The sequence below is a fragment of the Phaseolus vulgaris genome, chromosome 4, assembly GCF_051622355.1.
Source record: "Phaseolus vulgaris cultivar YP4 chromosome 4, ASM5162235v1, whole genome shotgun sequence".
In the NCBI taxonomy this organism is placed as follows: Eukaryota; Viridiplantae; Streptophyta; class Magnoliopsida; order Fabales; family Fabaceae; genus Phaseolus; species Phaseolus vulgaris.
The window spans coordinates 3,347,893-3,368,989 of NC_143501.1; the positions used below are offsets into that span (position 1 = coordinate 3,347,893).

The 21,097-nt window shown below is 34.5% G+C and overlaps 1 protein-coding gene and 1 non-coding gene across 2 annotated transcripts; both read right to left on the bottom strand.

Annotated features, from left to right (window-relative positions):
- Positions 1-454: 454 nt before the first annotated feature.
- On the bottom strand, positions 455-528 carry TRNAI-AAU (transfer RNA isoleucine (anticodon AAU)). Its single transcript has one exon. It is a non-coding gene; the product is annotated as a tRNA-Ile (tRNA).
- Positions 529-4,827: 4,299 nt separating this feature from the next.
- On the bottom strand, positions 4,828-6,588 carry LOC137836594 (bidirectional sugar transporter SWEET5-like). Its single transcript, XM_090301684.1, has 6 exons — positions 6,546-6,588; positions 6,391-6,427; positions 5,856-6,072; positions 5,334-5,495; positions 5,093-5,215; positions 4,828-4,980 (listed from the first exon to the last, which is right to left on the bottom strand). Exons 1-6 carry the CDS (start codon positions 6,586-6,588, stop codon positions 4,828-4,830), a joined length of 735 nt encoding a protein of 244 aa, XP_090157810.1.
- Between the last annotated feature and the right edge of the window lie 14,509 nt (positions 6,589-21,097).

The following is a 21,097-nucleotide window of genomic DNA, read 5'->3' on the forward strand; positions in this document are numbered from 1 at the left end:
GGTTTACCCAAATGTGAACCATACTATGATTTTATATATTAATTGTTATTATCATCATTTTGCCAACACTGTGTATTCTAATTAAAAACTTATGCTTTAAGCTGTAAAAAATCACACAAGTTTCTTAGATTATTTAGTATAAACATAAATAACACTTTAATTAATTTAATAAATGAAGTGTTTGTATCCGTGTGCATATATTTATTTTTAATTAGACAATTTTATCTTTTAATAAAAAAAAATATTTATTTATTTAATAAATCAATAATTGAATAATTTTTATTTTATTTTTAAATAATTAAATAATTTTCTTTTTTAAATAATTAATTTTTTACTTTTTTTTATAAAAGTTTTCATGTTAGACATCATTATTAAAAAAAAGGAAAAAGAATGAAAATACAAAAATATGGGAAGACTAGACCAAAACCCAAAAACGATACATAGAACAAAACATTGGCCTATGCAGGTCTCGAACCTACGACCTTCATGTTATTAGCATGACACTCTAACCAACTGAGCTAATAGGCCATTTTAATATTATTATTTAATAGTTAATATTTTTACATTTTAAATAAAATTACAGTATTTTTAATAAATTATTTTGGTTAATTTAAATAAATCTTCATCTTAAATTGACCTTAATTATTATAAATAAAGCTTGCAGGGTCCTGAAAAGAAAAAAAAACACATATATATATATATAAAGTAATAGGTTCTAAATATTTTGTAGAACACAAAGAAATATAAACTAAGTTAGCATATATGAACTTCTCAACATCTCAAGTAAAAAAACTAAGGGATGAACAACTCTTTCGTGAATTTCAAGGATTCATTAGTTTTTGTTTAATCAGATTTTCCATTTCATATCCATTCTTCCAAGAAAGTTTGATTTGAAAAAAAAATCGAATTAAATACAAAAATTAATTATTCAATTTTATTTTAGTTTAATTAAATATAAATTTTAATCAAACTAAATAATATTTTATGCACTGGTTAATAAAAGATATGGTCAAAAGGTCGACTGGTGGAAATGTCGTTAGCATATTAAAGATCAGTAAAATCAGAAAAAGATAAAGGAATAATAAGAGTTTTACTAGTGTATCAAGGCCCAACAAATAAGTCAAAAACATTAAAAATACATTTAGTAATTGTAAAATATAAAAAGTAAAAGCCTAATAAAATTAATAAAATCCAATAACAGGCACTATAAATAGGTGGTCTGATTAACAAGTAAATAGAGTGTTTTTTTTATGAAATTAGAACTTAATCAGACTTATTTTGAATTTATCTTGAAGTGTGAAAAAATTAATGTTCATTGTGAAAAATATAAATGTTCATTGGTTGTTGTTAAATTGGATACTAGCCAACATTGCATGACATGACATAATCACTTTAGTGTTTACAGACTATCCTATTCTTCTTTGAAATGAATGTATAATTAGAATTGTTTATTTATTCAATTGCACGTAAAATTAGGTTTGTTAATTTTATGAATTGCATGGATACATATGGATTGAAATTGAATTTATTTATCTTGCATAAGTGATGAGTACGTAAGAGGAGTAGAAAAATTTATACAATTTGTGCAACATAATGACAATAGTAGTGGTGATGGAGTAAATTTTAGGTGTTTGTGCGTTAATTGTTTGAATGGGAGGAAATTGGATGTTAATGAAATCAGGGACCATCTTCTATGTGATGGGTTTTTACTACCTAATACAACTTAGACATGGCTTGGTGAATTATTACATTTACCAAGTGTCTCTGTTGATAAGTGTCTAATTTCCGTAATATTTCATATTGAAATATAGGCACTTATGAGTATTAATGGCTAATTTACATATAAAATAATCCATAATTTATGAATTTATACCTTTTTACATTTTTTATGATCTTTAATTGGATAAGAGCATTTTATTATCAGATTTGGTGTTAATTGCAGGTTTCTAGGGAAGAATAGAGATTTGGACTAAAGAAGAATGATATATGCTAAAAGGAGAAAGCTAGAAGGCCCAGAACGCACAAAAGAGAGAAAAAAAAGTCAAACTCAACCGCGAAAATGCGTTAGATTAATTGGACTAATTTTATGTTTTTATGAACAAGCCCATAACGCAACACAGGAAGTCACCTAACCCTAACAAATTAGGTTAAATAGGGGGCTATAGGAACAATCCTAATGTGCCAGATTAAGAGGAAAACACCATTGAGTGAATTGTACCAATTAGGAAAATGGAAGAAGTATGCGTGGCTAATTCTACCCTTTGGGATTTGGAGTAATATGTTCAAACTCTTATGTATTGAGATGATATTTAACAATGATATAATATTATATTTTTTTATTGATTATTGGTATAGTTGTTTTGCTTTTAAGTATTTGTGACATGTTTGAGGATCTTAAATCTGACTGGAAAGTATTTTTAGGGTTCTTACCTAAACAACAATACTTAACATATTTGAGTGTTAAGAATAGACTTGAAATGTTAATTGCTATTAACATCTGAGCTTGATCCTAAGTTGTTCTTATAAACATGTGAGAAATCGACATTTAGGAAACATTCTTAAGAGTTTTATATGCGAGGAATTGATATAAATGACTTTTATACGGGCATCAATTTCAATCAAAGAACATAATGTTAACATGCTAATCAAAATACATAAGAGTGTGAGACAGATGAAACTCAATCCCAATTTTTCCAATTGAAGCAATTACTCTTTAATTTGTTTTCTTGTTAATTCTTGCCATTATAACAATCTTCAAACCAACTTTTTATTGTTCTGTTTTATATTAAGTGAATATTGTACTTGAATAATCAATTGTTCCTTGTGGGATCGATATCCGTCCCACAAATTATTACTTTTGACAACTCGGTGCACTTGTCGTAAAAAGTCATCATCCGTATTCCAAGAATATGTTCAGTCCACCATGGAGGATGTAGTACATGATGATCGATTGGAGGACATGATTTGTGATGTTGGAGTTAAGTCTATTGAGGAAGCGCAAGGATACAAAATTATGTCAATCGTTGAAGAGACTTTATTGTATCCTGGATCAACTAACTTCACACTATTATCAGCATGTTAAGATTGATGAATTTGAAGGCAATAAATGAATGAACTGATAAAAGTTTCACGTAATTGCTTCAATTGTTGAAGGAAATGCTTCTAAAGAGAAATACTTTACCTAATCGTAATTATGAGGCCAAAAAGGTTCTTTATTCGATGGGTATGAAGTATAAAAAGATACATTTACATCCTAATGATGATATATTATACAAGAATGAGTTTTAATTCTTGAAAAATTGTTTGAAATGTGGGTTATTACGTCATAATTGAAACATGGAAGAAAGACATTATATCTTCGACATCAAAGATTTCCTACAAGTCATCATCCTTACCGGAGGTTGAAAAAAAGTCTTTAATGGACATCAAAATACTGATAGTTCACCAACTCAATTGACTGTGTTCAGATTTATGAAAAGGTAAATAACATTAATCACAGATTCCATTCTAGTTGATATGATTAGGAACATCCAATCTCAATTTATCTTAAGGTGGAAAAGTGAGGAAAGCGTAGGAATTTTGGAATACCATATGTAGAATGTGGTGGTTTAGAAATCAAATATATTGTAAGTGGTTTAACGTAGCTTTTACTTGAAAAAAAGATATGGAGATTAGGTTCGGAAAAGGATGGATGATGGAAGAATATTCAAGGCTCTCGGCTAAGGAAATAACTTAGAAATAATTATGTCACAAAACACCTCATCAAATAATAATAGTTGTAAATAAATAAGAGAGGTCTTATTTCCTTCATTGAATATTTTGAAGAATAAAAAGAAAACTTGATATTTTTTCTATCAGCTAAAAAAAACTTGTATAGTGTGATTCAAAATTTTATTACTCATAATTTTATTTTTCTTTTAGATTTTTTCCATGACTTAGACTTAATGTTGGATAGAGAAAACATGTCTATATATTTTTAGTAAAATTTATCAAGATCACTTAAGTTGTGATTGAACTTGTTTTGTAATTAAATTTTATCTTTTACTTAGTTATAAATTAGTATAAGGAAAGATAAGCTTCCACCAAGTGGGGATAATTATTATTATTTTCTTATATAAATTAATATTGCTCTATTTATATGATATATTAGGAACTTAAAATAATAAAATATTTATATTAATTAAGTGATTAAATTATTGTATCGGAAAATATTATTTGTAAATTTAAAATGTTACTAATATTATTTATTGTTATTTAATCAAATACCATAAAAATATGTGTCTATTTTTAAAATTAAACAAAATGTGAATGTGGATTGTTTAAAAAATTAAACAGATTAAATAAATAGTATCAATATTATTCTTCCGGTTAACTAACTATGATAGTTAATGAAATAATCGAACGAGTACCATTAGCTTGTATTAAGTTCTTTTACTGAAAAAACTATTTCTTTAAAATAACTATTTTTTTACTCATATATTGCATATTTATAAAATAATAAAAATTAGAAAATCTGAATAGTTAAGACTTATAAAAATTATTCTCATACTTTTTTTTTCTTGAAAAATAATTTTTTTTAATAATAAATAAACATGAACTAATTCCTATTTTTTAAAATCTTTAAAAGTTAATCATCACGTTATATTTGTTAAGTAATTGATTTATAAAACAAGTAGAAAATGGAACATAACACAAGATGTAAAAGATGTACAACTTAAGTATAATATTGCCATAAATGATATCTATATATCTAGTGTACTATGAGATCATATGCTTATAAAAGCATAGTTTTACAATATAGATACTAAAATATAAAAATATATGAAATCAAGCTTCAAGATCTGGGGAGCATCCAGAGACTGGGACCTGAGTTGTGTTCTGAAGTTCAACACCATTATCATTATTTTCTCCTCTGCAATAGTAGAAACCATACAAGAGGAGCTGAACCAGTCCAGAGATTGCTCCAATACTGTTACTGATCTGCAACAATGAATACACAACAAAGGTAAACAAAAGGTGATTTCATCCAAGAACTACAAAAGGAAAGATAAATGACATAGAAAGGAGAAAAATGAAATAACCAAGTAATTACCAGAACATAGATGTCGAAGGGGTGGATAAGAGCATATGTGGTCCAACACACACCATTAAGGAAGTTGGTCAAAGAGAGCCAAAAGGGCATGTATTTCACGCTCTTAGTTTTGATAACCTTAGCCTGTGATCATTAGTTTATACACACCAAGATCATTATAAGTTTTGGAATAAAAAATTATGTAAAATAGATTTCAATGTTCATGTGTCATAGGATGTAATTGTATGAATTGAAGACTTACCATGATTGTAAGAGGAGAGACATACATCATGACATTGAAGACATCACAGATGATACCAACCACCAACGACCTTCGTGTGGTGCCATGCAACACGAACATTGTTACAAGAATAATGGCAGCAAAGAAAATAGCTTCAATGAGAAGTAAAAGCGACACCTTTCTCTACAGAGAGGAAAGAGAGACTGTGAGCGACAGAACAACAATAATATATGGTTACATAAGCATGATGATAATATTTTATCTTTTAAACATCATTAATAAAACTCTATTAAGAAAGTAAATGCAAGTCTAATAGAATCTTACAAAATCGACTCATAAGATAATATTTATATCCATTTATATATTATGAAATGACTTTATTATCTTATACGCTAAAATAAACTTTAAATGATTTTGATACTATGATAAGAAATCGATTTAAGTCTACCTCAATCTTACAAAACACATTATGATGATATAAAATGAGGTGAGGTAAGCATGAATGAGTGAAAAGATATATAATGAAACATTAAGCATACGCACCCGTCCTTTGTTGGTTGCATAGATGAAAAATATGGCAAGATAGACAAACTCGAACACAAGTCCAACTCCATTGATAGTGACCACTAAAAGACTATTTGGATGCACAAATGGCATTCCATAGAACACCCAAAACGCACAATTCAACATTGTAGCTATGTATGGATCAGGCTTGAACTCCTCCACCGACTTCTGCTTTATAATTTTATAGAAAGTTGGTCTGCAATTCATTCAAATAATAACCCATATATCATTTTTCTCAAAAATATTTTATAAATAAAAAAACACTATATTTTAGGTTGTTTCTATAATATTTATTTTAAATTTAATTCTATAACCTATTCCTTTGATCAATCTCATGTTTTCTACTACTTTCACGTTTTATTTAAAAACAAACATTTTTTTAATGAGAAAAAGTTAAGCAATCTAACACTACATCAAAATTTAGATAGTAATTACAGAGATTAATAACACTGGTAGATCTACATGATAATCATGCAACATTTTTTTTATGAGTGTAGAGAGAAAGATTAATTACGCTGGTGAGAAGAACAAGCCAAAGGAGATGACATTTCCTGAAGAGAAAAAGCAAAAAGTGATCAGAACACAAACAAAACAAACTTAACAATAAGCACACACCAATCATATTTTCATATATAAATCGATTGCAAAAACATATACATAAAAACGAACCTATGATGCCGATAATGTTGCGAGCTACCGAAGCAGACACCATTTTCAAAGACAATACAAAACACGCAGAAAATTTAGAAAGAACAACATAAGAACACAATGCTCTCTTTGTGTGAACAAAAGAACACAATGCTCTCTTTGTATGAAAAAAAAACACTCTCTTTGTGTGAACAAAAGAATACAATACTCTCTTTGTGTGAGTTTGATAAAAAAAGAAGGAAGATGTGAGTTTTATTTATAGAGTTTTTTTTCTGTGAAAGATATTTGAATATCTTAATCATATCTTTTAAAAGATAATTATTTTAGATAACTGATTCAAGTTTTACTTGTTAAAAGTTAACCATAATAATTATCATTTCATCAAATATATCTATCAAACTTATCTATTTTTTATATAAACAATTATTGGAATGAGTTGTAAAAACGTTTTTCAAGTTATAACAACAAAACTGATTTTATTTTGACACAAAAATTATATATATATATATATATATTTTGAAAGCTATGATATATAACAAATATTTTTAAATATAATTCAATCCACTATATATAAACTGAAATGAAGATCTTTTCTTTTTAAGAAAAAAATAAATATTGAATGAGTAAGATATTCTTTTTATAAGACCATGTTTTTAAAAGTTTAAGGTTTACAAAGTTATATTATTCATATAATTGAACCATATGTTTTATCCAAATTCATATATTAACTAATTACCATTTTTAATCAATCGTTTCCATCTTTGTTTTCACATTAAAATTTAATAATTTAAAAATTATCAACAATTAAAATAATTGGCTATTAGAATATGAGTTTTTTAGTACAATTCTAAAATAGAATTTATACCTTTATAAATATTTATTTATCACAACTTTAATCACAATAAATAGATAATTACCCTTTATATTTCTATAATATTTTTTTTTTTAGAATTGTGTAATTCAAAATATAATTTTTATGTTTACATGACGAAGATAACATAAAGCTGATTATTCAATTTTATTCTATTTTAATTAAATATAAAATTTAATCAAATTAAATATAAAATTTAATCAAATTAAATATAAAATTTAATCAAATTAAATAATATTTTATAATTCAGTTTAGATTCTATCTTTTAATTTTATAACAATAAAATTATTAATTTTTAAAAAAATTTAAAATAAAAATATTGTATTTTTTTAATTATAAATTATTTATCTTACCTTTATAAACTATATACGTATTTACATTTTTGCGACCATATTTATATTTTAAAATATATATCAAGGGTCATTTTAACTTTACACCAAAAAAAAAAAAATTGCCAACCTTAATCAATTTAATTAAATAAATTATATATATATATTAAATTAAATCAATTCACCTTACATGTTAAGAAGTGGGCTTTAAGCCTAACTCAACCCCATAAAACCAGTTCATGGGGTGAGGTTTGCACCCATTTATATATTATGAAATGTCCTTATTTTTAGTCGATGTGGATTTCCAACACACCTCCTCACGCCGAAGCTACCAACTCGTGCGTGGAGATATATGTTATGGGTGGTCTGATAACGGCCCGATAGCGGGTGGACTGATAAACCCAACAAATACTCGCTAGGATAGGCTTGAAATGGCTCTGATACCATGTTAAGAAGTGGGCTTTAAGCCTAACTCAACCTCATAAAACCGGCTCTCTTCTCCTACTTGTCACAATGCACCTGAACCTCCATCAAACTAATGCAATTATCAAATTATATGCAATTATTGTATGCAATATTTGACGATATTGTACCCAATTATATGCAATTAATTTAATAATTATAGAATCTCATTATTAGTATCCTATCTAATTAGATTGTAATTTGGGAGAGAGAAACTCCCTATATACATGAGTGATGTAATAAGAAACATCTCTTCTTCTTATCATTTTTTATCATTTTCTTATATGGTATCAGAGCACCGATCTTGGTGCCCTGACAACCTCTCCATTTTTATTCCCTAAATAAAAAATCATGTCTGGCAAAGTAGGCACCAATAACGAGGCCGATAGAAACCTCGTACAACGCTTCAGTGCCGAGCAAATTCAACAATTTGGCAAGGTTATTTACTCGCTCAACAATAACGGTAAAAGTGACACGTTTGTTAGCTCTGCAGTTCTGCTTGCCCATAACTCCTCTTCTAATTCTGCTTTTACGAAACCATGGATTTTGGATAGCGGAGCAACCCATCATATTGCATCTGATTCACAATTTTTCACACACACTTCATCATCATTTATTTCAAATGTTAATCTTCCCACAGGCTCAACTGCGCCCATCTCATCTACAGGCACAATTAAATTCAATAACAAAATCACTCTCAAAGATGTTCTTTGTGTTCCTTCTTTTAATTTAAATCTCATGTCCATTAGTAAGATAACAGTTCACTACATTGTTGTGTCGTTTTTACTCCACATGGTTGCGTTTTACAGGACTTGGCTACGGGGAGGATGATTGGCTCGGGTAAACAACGCAGGCTTATACTTCATGTCCTCTCTTCCAAACCAAGCCCACACAAACTTGTATCTTCCCTACTACCTATCCCTATCAGTAAAAATCTCATTCCCATTCATAATCATTGTAGTATTTGTCCCAAAGCTAAACAGACAAGGCTACCCTTTCCTTTAAGCACAATAAAATCTCATTCTCCATTTAATCTATTGCATTGTGACATTTGGGGTCCTCATAAAACCCCAACTCATTTTGGAAAACGTTTTTTTTCTCACTATAATCGATGACTATACTAGATGTACTTGGCTATTTCTTATGAATCACAAATCTGAAACCCAACATCTCTTAGAGTCATTCATTACATTTTCACAAAATCAATTTCAGGCATCTATTAAAACCATCCGCGTTGACAACGGACTGAAATTTATTTCAATGTATGATTTTTTTTCTCAAAAAAGGTATTGAATGTCAATGCACTTGCGTCTACACTCCTCAACAAAATGGAGTAGTAGAACGCAAACATAAACACAGCACGAGCCCTCCTATTTCAGTCCAATTTACCATTAGAATTTTGGGGAGAATGCGTTTTAACCGCCACATATATCATTAATCGCTTGCCATCACCTTCACTGAAAAATAAATCACCTTTTGAGCTATTTCTCACCTAAAAACTTTTGGTTGCCTCTGTTACGCAACTGTTGTTTCACCTAAGCAAAAATTTGATCCGCGCGCCCGATAATGCACCTTCATTGGTTATCCTCACAGTAAAAAAACATACAAATTATTTGATATAGATGCAGGCACTTTTTTTACAAGTCGGGATGTCATCTTCCATGAAAGTGTTTTCCCATTCTGCCAACCGTCACAGACACCATCCGCCCACTATTGACATTGACTTACCCACTCCTGTCCAACATTCACTCGATCAACCTTCTTCTCTTACTCATCACAATGCACCTGAACCTCCATCAAACCAACCTTCTTCTCCTACTCGTCACAATACAATTGAACCTCCATCAAACCAACTCTCTTCTCCTACTCGTCACAATGCACCTGAACCTCCATCAAACCAACCTTCTTCTCCTACTCGTCATAATACACCTGAACCTCCAGTAGACCAACCTTCTTCTCCCATGCCAAGAAGTTTAGCACCCATTACCAAACCTTCTCCAACCGACCTTCCTGTTCGACGATCCAGTCGCACATCAACCCAACCTTCCTGGCTTCAAGACTACGTAACGGGATCCCAAGCCAATCATTCGACCACTGCCCAAGACCGACCGAATGGAACCAGGTATCCTATGCATCATTTTCTTTCTAATTCACGATTTTCTTCTACACATAGTGCATATCTTGCTAACATCACAGCCACCAAAGAACCTCACACTTATGCTCAAGCTATCCTTAATCCAAATTGGCAAAAAGCAATGGACGAAGAGCTTTCTGTCTTGCAGCTAAATCAAATGTGGACCTTGACACCGTTACCCACTGGGCAGAAACCCATCGGATGCAAATGAGTCTATAAAATAAAGTACAACTCAGATGGTAGCGTCGACAGATATAAGGCGCGCCTTGTCGCAAAGGCGTACACTCAGATTGAAGGTGTCGACTATTCTGAAACTTTTTCACCAACAGCAAAATTAACAACTTTGAGGTGTCTCCTCACCATTGCAGCAGCCAAAAATTGGTTTACTCACCAGCTAGATGTGCAAAATGCCTTCTTACATGGCACATTGCATGAAATTATTTACATGGACTTGCCACCCGGACATCATCGACAGGGGGAGAACATTGTATGTCGACTCAACAAATCCCTTTATGGTCTCAAACAAGCATCTCGAACATGGTTTTCAACATTTTCTCATGTGATTAAATCGGTAGGATTTCAACAGTCCAAGACAGATTACTCTCTACACAAGACAAAATAACTCATCATTTACTGCCCTTTTGATTTATGTGGATGATATTCTTTTGACAGAAAATGATTTGACAGAAATTCAGCGTGTTAAAGATTGTTTATTACAACAATTTCGCATTAAAGATCTTGGAGACCTAAAATATTTTCTAGGGATTGAATTTTCCCGTTCCAAAGCTGGTATTTACATGTCCCGAAGGAAATATGCGCTTGATATTTTACAGGATACGGGACTCACAGGTGCTCGTCAAGAAAAATTTCCAATGGAACAATACGTAAAACTCACACCAGACGATGGAGAGTTATTAAAGGATCCAGTCAAATACAGGCGACTCGTGGGACGACTGATATACCTCACGGTTACTCGGCCTGACATAGCATTTTCGGTTCGGACCCTAAGTCAATATATACAGGATCCACGGAAACCTCATTGGGATGCCGCAATTTGAGTCCTAAAGTACATCAAAGGATCACCAGGACAAGGATTGCTATTGCCATCCGAAAACAATCTGACATTGACAGCTTATTGCGACTCAGACTGGGGAGGTTGTCAGACAACTCGGAGATCAGTATCTGGATATTGCATTTTTCTTGGTTCCTCTATTATCTCATGGAAGTCAAAAAAACAGACAAACGTATCAAGATCATCAACGGAAGCAGAATACCGTGCAATGGCCAATACTTGTTTGGAGATAGTTTGGTTGCGATATTTGTTGCAGGATTTAAAGGTGCCATGTAACTTGCCAGCTCAACTTTTCTGTGACAATCAAGCGGCATTACATATAGCAGCAAACCCAGTATTTCATGAACGCACAAAACACATTGAGATAGATTGCCACATTGTGCGAGAAAAATTACAAGCTGGGATAATCAGTCCTTCATATGTACCGACACTGTATCAGCTCGCAGATATTTTTACGAAGGCATTGGGCAAGGAACGATTTTTGACGCTACGACACAAGTTGGGGGTTCTTGATTTTCACCTACCAACTTGAGGGGAGTATTAAGGAAATAATAATTATCAAATTATATGCAATTATTGTATGCAATATTTGACGATATTGTACCCAATTATATGTAATTAATTTAATAATTATAGAATCTCATTATTATTAGTATCTTACCTAATTATATTGTAATTTGGGAGAGAGAAACTCCCTATATATTTCCTATATATGAGTGATGTAATATACACATAAGAGAATAAGAAACATCTCTTCTTATATTTTTTATCATTTTCTTATATTACATAAATAAATACGTGGAATATGATACACAGTGCATGCTGTATAATCTGCATTATACAATGTTGGGTCATTTTAATATATATATTTTTAATTCATTTATTATAAAAGGTAAACTCCAACCATTATGTTCATACTTTATAAATATTAAGTTTATTATAATTTATAGTAAAATATTTAAATACAGAATTTATTAAACACTAGTTGCTAATTGTAAAAAAATATGATGAATCATTATATTTGATATCTATTTTAGTCCATCATAATATATATGAACGTGTATTATCCATCATATATTATATTATTTTCATATTCATTTATTATTTATTAAATTAGTATATGTCTCATATGGTGAGTTTAATCAAATTCATCATCATATTTCATTTAAATGTTGCAAAGTATTAACCATAAAAATTTCAGGTCAAACACATGAGTATTCGCCCAGGAAAAAAATCAAACAGTTTCACACACGAGCGAACCTTCCTTTCAGCCCGGGCAGTGATGAATAAAAAATTTATTGCGAATCCTGTGGGACGAGTCTGAGGCTCAAATCTCAGCCAAAACTCAATAGACACAATGAAGAATGCTTGGTAGAAATTTCATACCAAAATACCCAACGAGTAAGGCGCAGTAAGTCCAAGACCGAGAGTGAACAAAACCGATTTTCCGAAAACAAAACGTCCTGGCTTTTCTTCCCCGTATCTTCCTTCTGTGATTTGTTTATGGACGTGCCTCCTTACCTGGGTGCAAACAACATACGAAAGTACTTGTGTGAATATTTTTCAGCGCAATACGGACCCGGAAAAAAATTGCAGAAATTTGGGCGAAATTTCACAAGTTTTGCTAGAGGGTAGCCTTGGTTTGCACAAAATTTCTGAAAAATTCACCCGAAATGGATTTTTCCCGAAATTCCACGTAAGAATCTTCACTGAATTTGGAACAAAACGCGACAGATTTCAGGTCAAACGGATGAGTATTCGCCCAGGAAAAAAATCAAACAGTTTCACACACGAGCGAACCTTCCTTTCAGCACGGGCAGTGATGAATAAAAAATTTATTGCGAATCCTGTGGGACGAGTCTGGGGCTCAAATCTCAGCCAAAACTCAATAGACACAATGACGAATGCCTGGTAGAAATTTCAAACCAAAATACCCAAGGAGTAAGGCGCAGTAAGTCCCAGACCGAGAGTGAACAAAACCGATTTTCCGGAAACAAAAGGTCCTGGATTTTCTTCCCCGAATGTTCCTTCTGTGATTTGTTTATGGACGTGCCTCCTTACCTGGGTGCAAACAACATACGAAAGTACTTGTGTGAAATTTTTCAGCGCAATACGGACCCGAAAAAAAATTGCAGAAATTTGGGCGGAATTTCATAACTTTTGCTAGAGAATAGCCTTGGTTTGGACAAAATTTCTGAAAAATTCTCCCGAAATGGTTTTTTCCCGAAATTCCGCGTAAGAATCTTCACTGAATTTGGAACAAAACGCGACAGATTTCAGGTCAAACGGATGAGTATTCGCCCAGGAAAAGAATCAAACAGTTTCACACACGAGCGAACCTTCCTTTCAGCCCGGGCAGTGATGAATAAAAAATTTATTGCGAATCCTGTGGGACGAGTCTGGAGCTCAAATCTCAGCCAAAACTCAATAGACACAATGACGAATGCCTGGTAGAAATTTCAGACCAAAATACCCAACGAGTAAGGCGCAGTAAGTCCAAGACCGAGAGGGGACAAAACCGGTTTTCCGAAAACAAAACGTCCTGGCTTTTCTTCCCCATATCTTCCTTCTGTGATTTGTTTATGGACGTGCCTCCATACCTGGGTGCAAACAACATACGAAAGTACTTGTGTGAATATTTTCAGCGCAATACGGACCCGGAAAAAAATTGCAGAAAGTAGCGCGGAATTTCACAAGTTTTGCTAGATGATAGTCTTGGTTTGCACAAAATTTCTGAAAAATTCTTCCGAAATGATTTTTTTCCGAAATTCCGCGTAAGAATGTAGGGTGGAATTTCACAAGTTTTGCTAGAGGAAAACCTTGGTTTGCACAAAATTTCCGAAAAAATCTCCCGAAATGATTTTTTCCCAAAAATTTCGCGTAAGAATCTCCACTAAATTTGGGACAAAACGCGACAGATTTCAGGTCAAACGGATGAGTATTAGTCCAGGAAAAAATCAAACAGTTTCACACACGAAGGAACCTTCCTTTCAGCCCGGGCAGTGATGAATAAAAAATTTATTGCGAATCCTGTGGGACGAGTGTGGGGCTCAAATCTCAGCCAAAACTCAATAGACACAATGACGAATACCTGGTAGAAATTTCACACCAAAATACCCAAGGAGTAAGGCGCAGTAAGTCCCAGACCGAGAGTGAACAAAACCAGTTTTCCAAAAACAAAAGGTCTTGGCTTTTCTTCCCCGTATCTTCCTTTTGTGATTTGTTTATGGACGTGCCTCCTTACCTGGGTGCAAACAACATACGAAAGTATTTGTGTGAATATTTTCAGCGCAATACGGACCCGGAAAAAAATTTCAGAAAGTAGCGCGGAATTTCACAAGTTTTGCTAGATGATAGTCTTGGTTTGCACAAAATTTCTGAAAAATTCTCCCGAAATGATTTTTTCTCGAAATTCCGCGTAAGAATCTCCACTGAATTTGGGACAAAACCCGACAGATTTCAAGTCAAACGGATGAGTATTCGCCCAGGAAAAAAATCAAACAGTTTCACACAGGAAAGAACCTTCCTTTTAGCCCGGGCAGTGATGAATAAAAAATTTATTACGAATCTTATGGGGCGTGTCTGGAGCTCAAATCTCAGCCAAAACCCAATAGACACAATGACGAATGTCTAGTTGAAATTTCAGACCAAAATACCCAAGGAGCAAGGTGGAGTAAGTCCGAGACCGAGAGTGAAGAAAACTGATTTTCGGAAAACAAAACGTCTTGGTTTTTCTTCCCTGTATCTTCCTTCTGTGGTTTGTTTATGGACGTGCCTCCTTACCTGGGTGCAATCAACATACGAAAGTACTTGTGTAAATTTTTTCAGCGCAATACGGACCCGGAAAAAAAGTGTATAAAGTAGGGCGGAATTTCACAAGTTTTGCTAGAGGATAGCCTTGGTTTGCACAAAATTTCTGAAAAATTCTCCCGAAATGGTTTGTTCCCGAAATTCCGCGTAAGAATCTCCACTTAATTTGGGACAACACGCGACAGATTTCAGGTCAGACGGATGAGTATTCGCCCAGGAAAAAAATCAAACAGTTTCACACACGAACGAACCTTCCTTTCAGCCCGGGCAGTGATGAATTAAAAATTTATTGCGAATCTTGTGGGACGAGTCTGGGGCTTAAATCTTAGCCAAAACTCAATAGACACAATGACGAATGTCTGGTAGAAATTTCAAACCAAAATACCGAAGGAGTAAGGTGCAGTAAGTCTGAGACCGAGAGTGCAAAAAACCGGTTTTCCGAAAACAAAACGTCCTGGCTTTTCTTCCCCTTATCTTCCTTCTGTGGTTTGTTTATGGACGTGCCTCCTTACCTAGGTGCAATCAATATACGAAAGTACTTGTGTGAATTTTTTCAGCGCAATATGGACCCGGAATAAAATTGCAGAAAGTAGTGCAGAATTTCACAAGTTTTGCTAGAGGATAGCCTTGGTTTGCACAAAATTTTTGAAAAATTCTCCCGAAATGGTTTTCTCTCGAAATATCTCGTAAGAATCTCCATTGAATTTGGGACAAAACGCGACAGATTTCAGGTCAAACGGATGAGTATTCGCCTAGGAAAAAAATCAAACAGTTTCACACACGAACGAACCTTTCTTTCAGGCCGGGCAATGATGAATAAAAAATTTATTGCGAATCTTGTGGGACGTGTCTGGGGCTCAAATCTCAGCCAAAACTCAATAGACACAATGACGAATTTCTGGTAGAAATTTCAGACCAAAATACACAAAGGAGTAAGGTGCAGTAAGTCTGAGACCGAGAGTGAACAAAACCGGTTTTCGGAAAACAAAACGTCCTGGTTTTTCTTCCTCGTATCTTCCTTCTATGGTTTGTTTATGGACGTGCCTCCTTACCTGGGTGCAATCAACATACGAAAGTACTTGCGTGAATTTTTTCAGCGCAATAAGGACCCGAAATAAAATTGCAGAAAGTAGGGCGGAATTTCACAAGTTTTGCTAGAGGATAGCCTTGGTTTGCACAAAATTTCTGAAAAATTCTCCCGAAATGATTTTTTCCCGAAATTCCACGTAAGAATCTCCACTTAATTTGGGACAATACGCGACAGATTTCAGGTCTAACAGATGAGTATTCGCCAAGGAAAAAAATCAAACAGTTTCACACACGAACGAACCTTCCTTTCAGCCCGGGCAGTGATGAATTAAAAATTTATTGCGAATCTTGTGGGACGAGTCTGGGACTCAAATCTCAGCCAAAACTCAATAGACACAATAACGAATGTCTGGTAGAAATTTCACACCAAAATACCCAAGGAGTAAGGTGCAGTAAGTCTGAGACCGAGAGTGAACAAAACCGGTTTTCGGAAAACAAAACGTCTTGGCTTTTCTTCCTCGTATCTTCCTTCTGTGGTTTGTTTATGGACGTGCCTCCTTACCTGGGTGCAATCAACATACGAAAGTACTTGTGTGAATTTTTTCAGCGCAATACGGACCCAGAAAAAAATTGCAGAAAGTAGAGCGGATTTTCACAAGTTTTGCTAGAGGATAGCCTTGGTTTGCACAAAATTTCTGAAAAATTCTCCCGAAATGGTTTTTTCCCGAAATTCCGCATAAGAATCTCCACTTAATTTGGGACAATACGCGACAGATTTCAGGTCAAACGGATGAGTATTCGCCAAGGAAAAAAATCAAACAGTTTTACACACGAACGAACCTTCCTTTCAGCCCGGGCAGTGATGAATAAAAAATTTATTGCGAATCTTGTGGGACGAGTCTGGGGCTTAAATCTCAACCAAAACTCAATAGACACAATGACGAATGTCTGGTAGAAATTTCAAACCAAAATACACAAGGAGTAAGGTGCAGTAAGTCCGAGACCGAGAGTGAACAAAACCGGTTTTCGGAAAACAAAACGTCTTGGCTTTTCTTCCTCGTATCTTCCTTCTGTGGTGTGTTTATGGACGTGCCTCCTTACCTGGGTGCAATCAACATACGAAAGTACTTGCGTGAATTTTTTCAGCGCAATAAGGACCCGAAATAAAATTGCAGAAAGTAGGGCGGAATTTCACAAGTTTTGCTAGAGGATAGCCTTGGTTTGCACAAAATTTCTGAAAAATTCTCCCGAAATGATTTTTTCCCGAAATTCCACGTAAGAATCTCCACTTAATTTGGGACAATACGCGACAGATTTCAGGTCTAACAGATGAGTATTCGCCAAGGAAAAAAATCAAACAGTTTCACACACGAACGAACCTTCCTTTCAGCCCGGGCAGTGATGAATTAAAAATTTATTGCGAATCTTGTGGGACGAGTCTGGGACTCAAATCTCAGCCAAAACTCAATAGACACAATAACGAATGTCTGGTAGAAATTTCACACCAAAATACCCAAGGAGTAAGGTGCAGTAAGTCTGAGACCGAGAGTGAACAAAACCGGTTTTCGGAAAACAAAACGTCTTGGCTTTTCTTCCTCGTATCTTCCTTCTGTGGTTTGTTTATGGACGTGCCTCCTTACCTGGGTGCAATCAACATACGAAAGTACTTGTGTGAATTTTTTCAGCGCAATACGGACCCAGAAAAAAATTGCAGAAAGTAGAGCGGATTTTCACAAGTTTTGCTAGAGGATAGCCTTGGTTTGCACAAAATTTCTGAAAAATTCTCCCGAAATGGTTTTTTCCCGAAATTCCGCATAAGAATCTCCACTTAATTTGGGACAATACGCGACAGATTTCAGGTCAAACGGATGAGTATTCGCCAAGGAAAAAAATCAAACAGTTTTACACACGAACGAACCTTCCTTTCAGCCCGGGCAGTGATGAATAAAAAATTTATTGCGAATCTTGTGGGACGAGTCTGGGGCTTAAATCTCAACCAAAACTCAATAGACACAATGACGAATGTCTGGTAGAAATTTCAAACCAAAATACACAAGGAGTAAGGTGCAGTAAGTCCGAGACCGAGAGTGAACAAAACCGGTTTTCGGAAAACAAAACGTCTTGGCTTTTCTTCCTCGTATCTTCCTTCTGTGGTGTGTTTATGGACGTGCCTCCTTACCTGGGTGCAATCAACATACGAAAGTACCTGTGTGGATTTTTTCAGCGCAATACGGACCCGGAAAAAAATTGCAGAAAGTAGAGCGGAATTTCACAAGTTTTGCTAGAGGATAGCCTTGGTTTGCACAAAATTTCTGAAAAATTCTCCCGAAATGGTTTTTTCCCGAAATTCCGCGTAAGAATCTCCACTTAATTTGGGACAATACGCGACAGATTTCAGGTCAAACGGATGAGTATTCGCCAAGGAAAAAAATCAAACAGTTTCACACACGAACGAACCTTCCTTTCAGCCCGGGCAGTGATGAATTAAAAATTTATTGCGAATCTTGTGGGACGAGTCTGGGGCTCAAATCTCAGCCAAAACTCAATAGACACAATGATGAATGTCTGGTAGAAATTTCAGACCAAAATATTCAAGGAGTAAGGTGCAGTAAGTCCGAGACCGAGAGTGAACAAAACCGGTTTTCGGAAAACAAAACGTCCTGGCTTTTCTTCCTCGTATCTTCCTTCTGTGGTTTGTTTATGGACGTGCCTCCTTACCTAGGTGCAATCAACATACGAAAGTACTTGCGTGAATTTTTTCAGCGCAATACGGACCCGGAAAAAAATTGCAGAAAGTAGAGCGGATTTTCACAAGTTTTGCTAGAGGATAGCCTTGGTTTGCACAAAATTTCTGAAAAATTCTCCCGAAATGGTTTTTTCCCGAAATTCCGCGTAAGAATCTCCACTTAATTTGGGACAATACGCGACAGATTTCAGGTCAAACGGATGAGTATTCGCCAAGGAAAAAAATCAAACAGTTTCACACACGAACGAACCTTCCTTTCAGCCCGGGCAGTGATGAATTAAAAATTTATTGCGAATCTTGTGGGACGAGTCTGGGGCTCAAATCTCAGCCAAAACTCAATAGACACAATGATGAATGTCTGGTAGAAATTTCAGACCAAAATATTCAAGGAGTAAGGTGCAGTAAGTCCGAGACCGAGAGTGAACAAAACCGGTTTTCGGAAAACAAAACGTCCTGGCTTTTCTTCCTCGTATCTTCCTTCTGTGGTTTGTTTATGGACGTGCCTCCTTACCTAGGTGCAATCAACATACGAAAGTACTTGCGTGAATTTTTTCAGCGCAATACGGACCCGGAAAAAAATTGCAGAAAGTAGAGCGGATTTTCACAAGTTTTGCTAGAGGATAGCCTTGGTTTGCACAAAATTTCTGAAAAATTCTCCCGAAATGGTTTTTTCCCGAAATTCCGCGTAAGAATCTCCACTTAATTTGGGACAATACGCGAAAGATTTCAGGTCAAACAGATGAGTATTCGCCAAGGAAAAAAATCAAACAGTTTCACACACGAACGAACCTTCCTTTCAGCCCGGGCAGTGTTGAATTAAAAATTTATTTCGAATCTTGTGGGACGAGTCTGGGACTTAAATCTCAGCCAAAACCCAATAGACACAATGACGAATTTCTGGTAGAAATTTCAAACCAAAATACCGAAGGAGTAAGGTGCAGTAAGTCTGAGATCGAGAGTGAACAAAATTGGTTTTCGGAAAACAAAACGTCCTGGCTTTTCTTCCCCGTATCTTCCTTCTGTGGTTTGTTTATGGACGTGCCTCCTTACCTGGGTGCAATCAACATACGAAAGTACTTGTGTGAATTTTTTCAGCGCAATACGGACCCGGAAAAAAATTGCAGAAAGTAGAGCGGAATTTCACAAGTTTTGCTAGAGGATAGCCTTGGTTTGCACAAAATTTCTGAAAAATTCTCCCGAAATAGTTTTTTCTCGAAATACCGCGTATGAATCTCCACTGAATTTTGGACAAAACACGACAGATTTCAGATCAAACGGATGAGTATTCGCCTAGGAAAAAATCAAACAGTTACACACACACGAACCTTCCTTTCACCCCGGGCAGTGATGAATAAAAAAATTATTGCGAGTCTTGTGGGACGAGTCTCGGCCTCAAATCTCAGCCAAAACTCAATAGACACAATGACGAATGTCTGGTAGATATTTCAGACCAAATTACCCAAGGAGTAAGGCGCAATAAGTCCCAGACCGAGTGTGAACAAATTTGTTTTTCCGAAAACAAAACGTCTTGGCTTTTCTTCCCCGTATCTTCCTTCTGTGGCTTGTTTATGGACGTGCCTCCTTACCTGGGTGCAATCAACATACGAAAGTACTTGTGTGAATTTTTTCAGCGCAATACGGACCCGGAAAAAAAGTGCAGAAAGTAGGGCGGAATTTCACAAGTTTTGCTAGAGGATAGCCTTGGTTTGCACAAAATTTCTGAAAAATTCTCCCGAAATGGTTTTTTCCCTAAATTCCGCGTAAGAATCTCCATTGAATTTGGGACAAAACGCGACAGATTTCAGGTCAAACGGATGAGTATTCGTCCAGGAAAAAAATCAAACAGTTTCACACACGAACGAACCTTCCTTTCAGCCCGGGCAGTGATGAATAAAAAATTTATTTCGAATCTTGTGGGACGAGTCTGGGGTCAAATCTCAACCAAAACTCAATAGACACAATGACAAATGTCTGGTAGAAATTTCAAACAAAAATACCGAAAGAGTATTTTTATATATTAATCATCATTGTCATCATTTTGCCAAGACTGTGTATTCTAATTAAGAACTTATGCTTTAAGCGGTAAAAAACAAAGTTTATTAGATTATTTAGTATAAACA

Coding starts and splice junctions, on each gene's coding strand:
- LOC137836594 (XM_090301684.1), bottom strand. CDS start 6,588: ATGGTGTCTGCTTCGGTAGCTCGCAACATTATCGGCATCATAG. Junction 6,428..6,545: donor CAACATTATCGGCATCATAG/GTTCGTTTTTAT, acceptor TTTTCTCTTCAG/GAAATGTCATCTCCTTTGGC. Junction 4,981..5,092: donor CCTTCGACATCTATGTTCTG/GTAATTACTTGG, acceptor TCATTGTTGCAG/ATCAGTAACAGTATTGGAGC.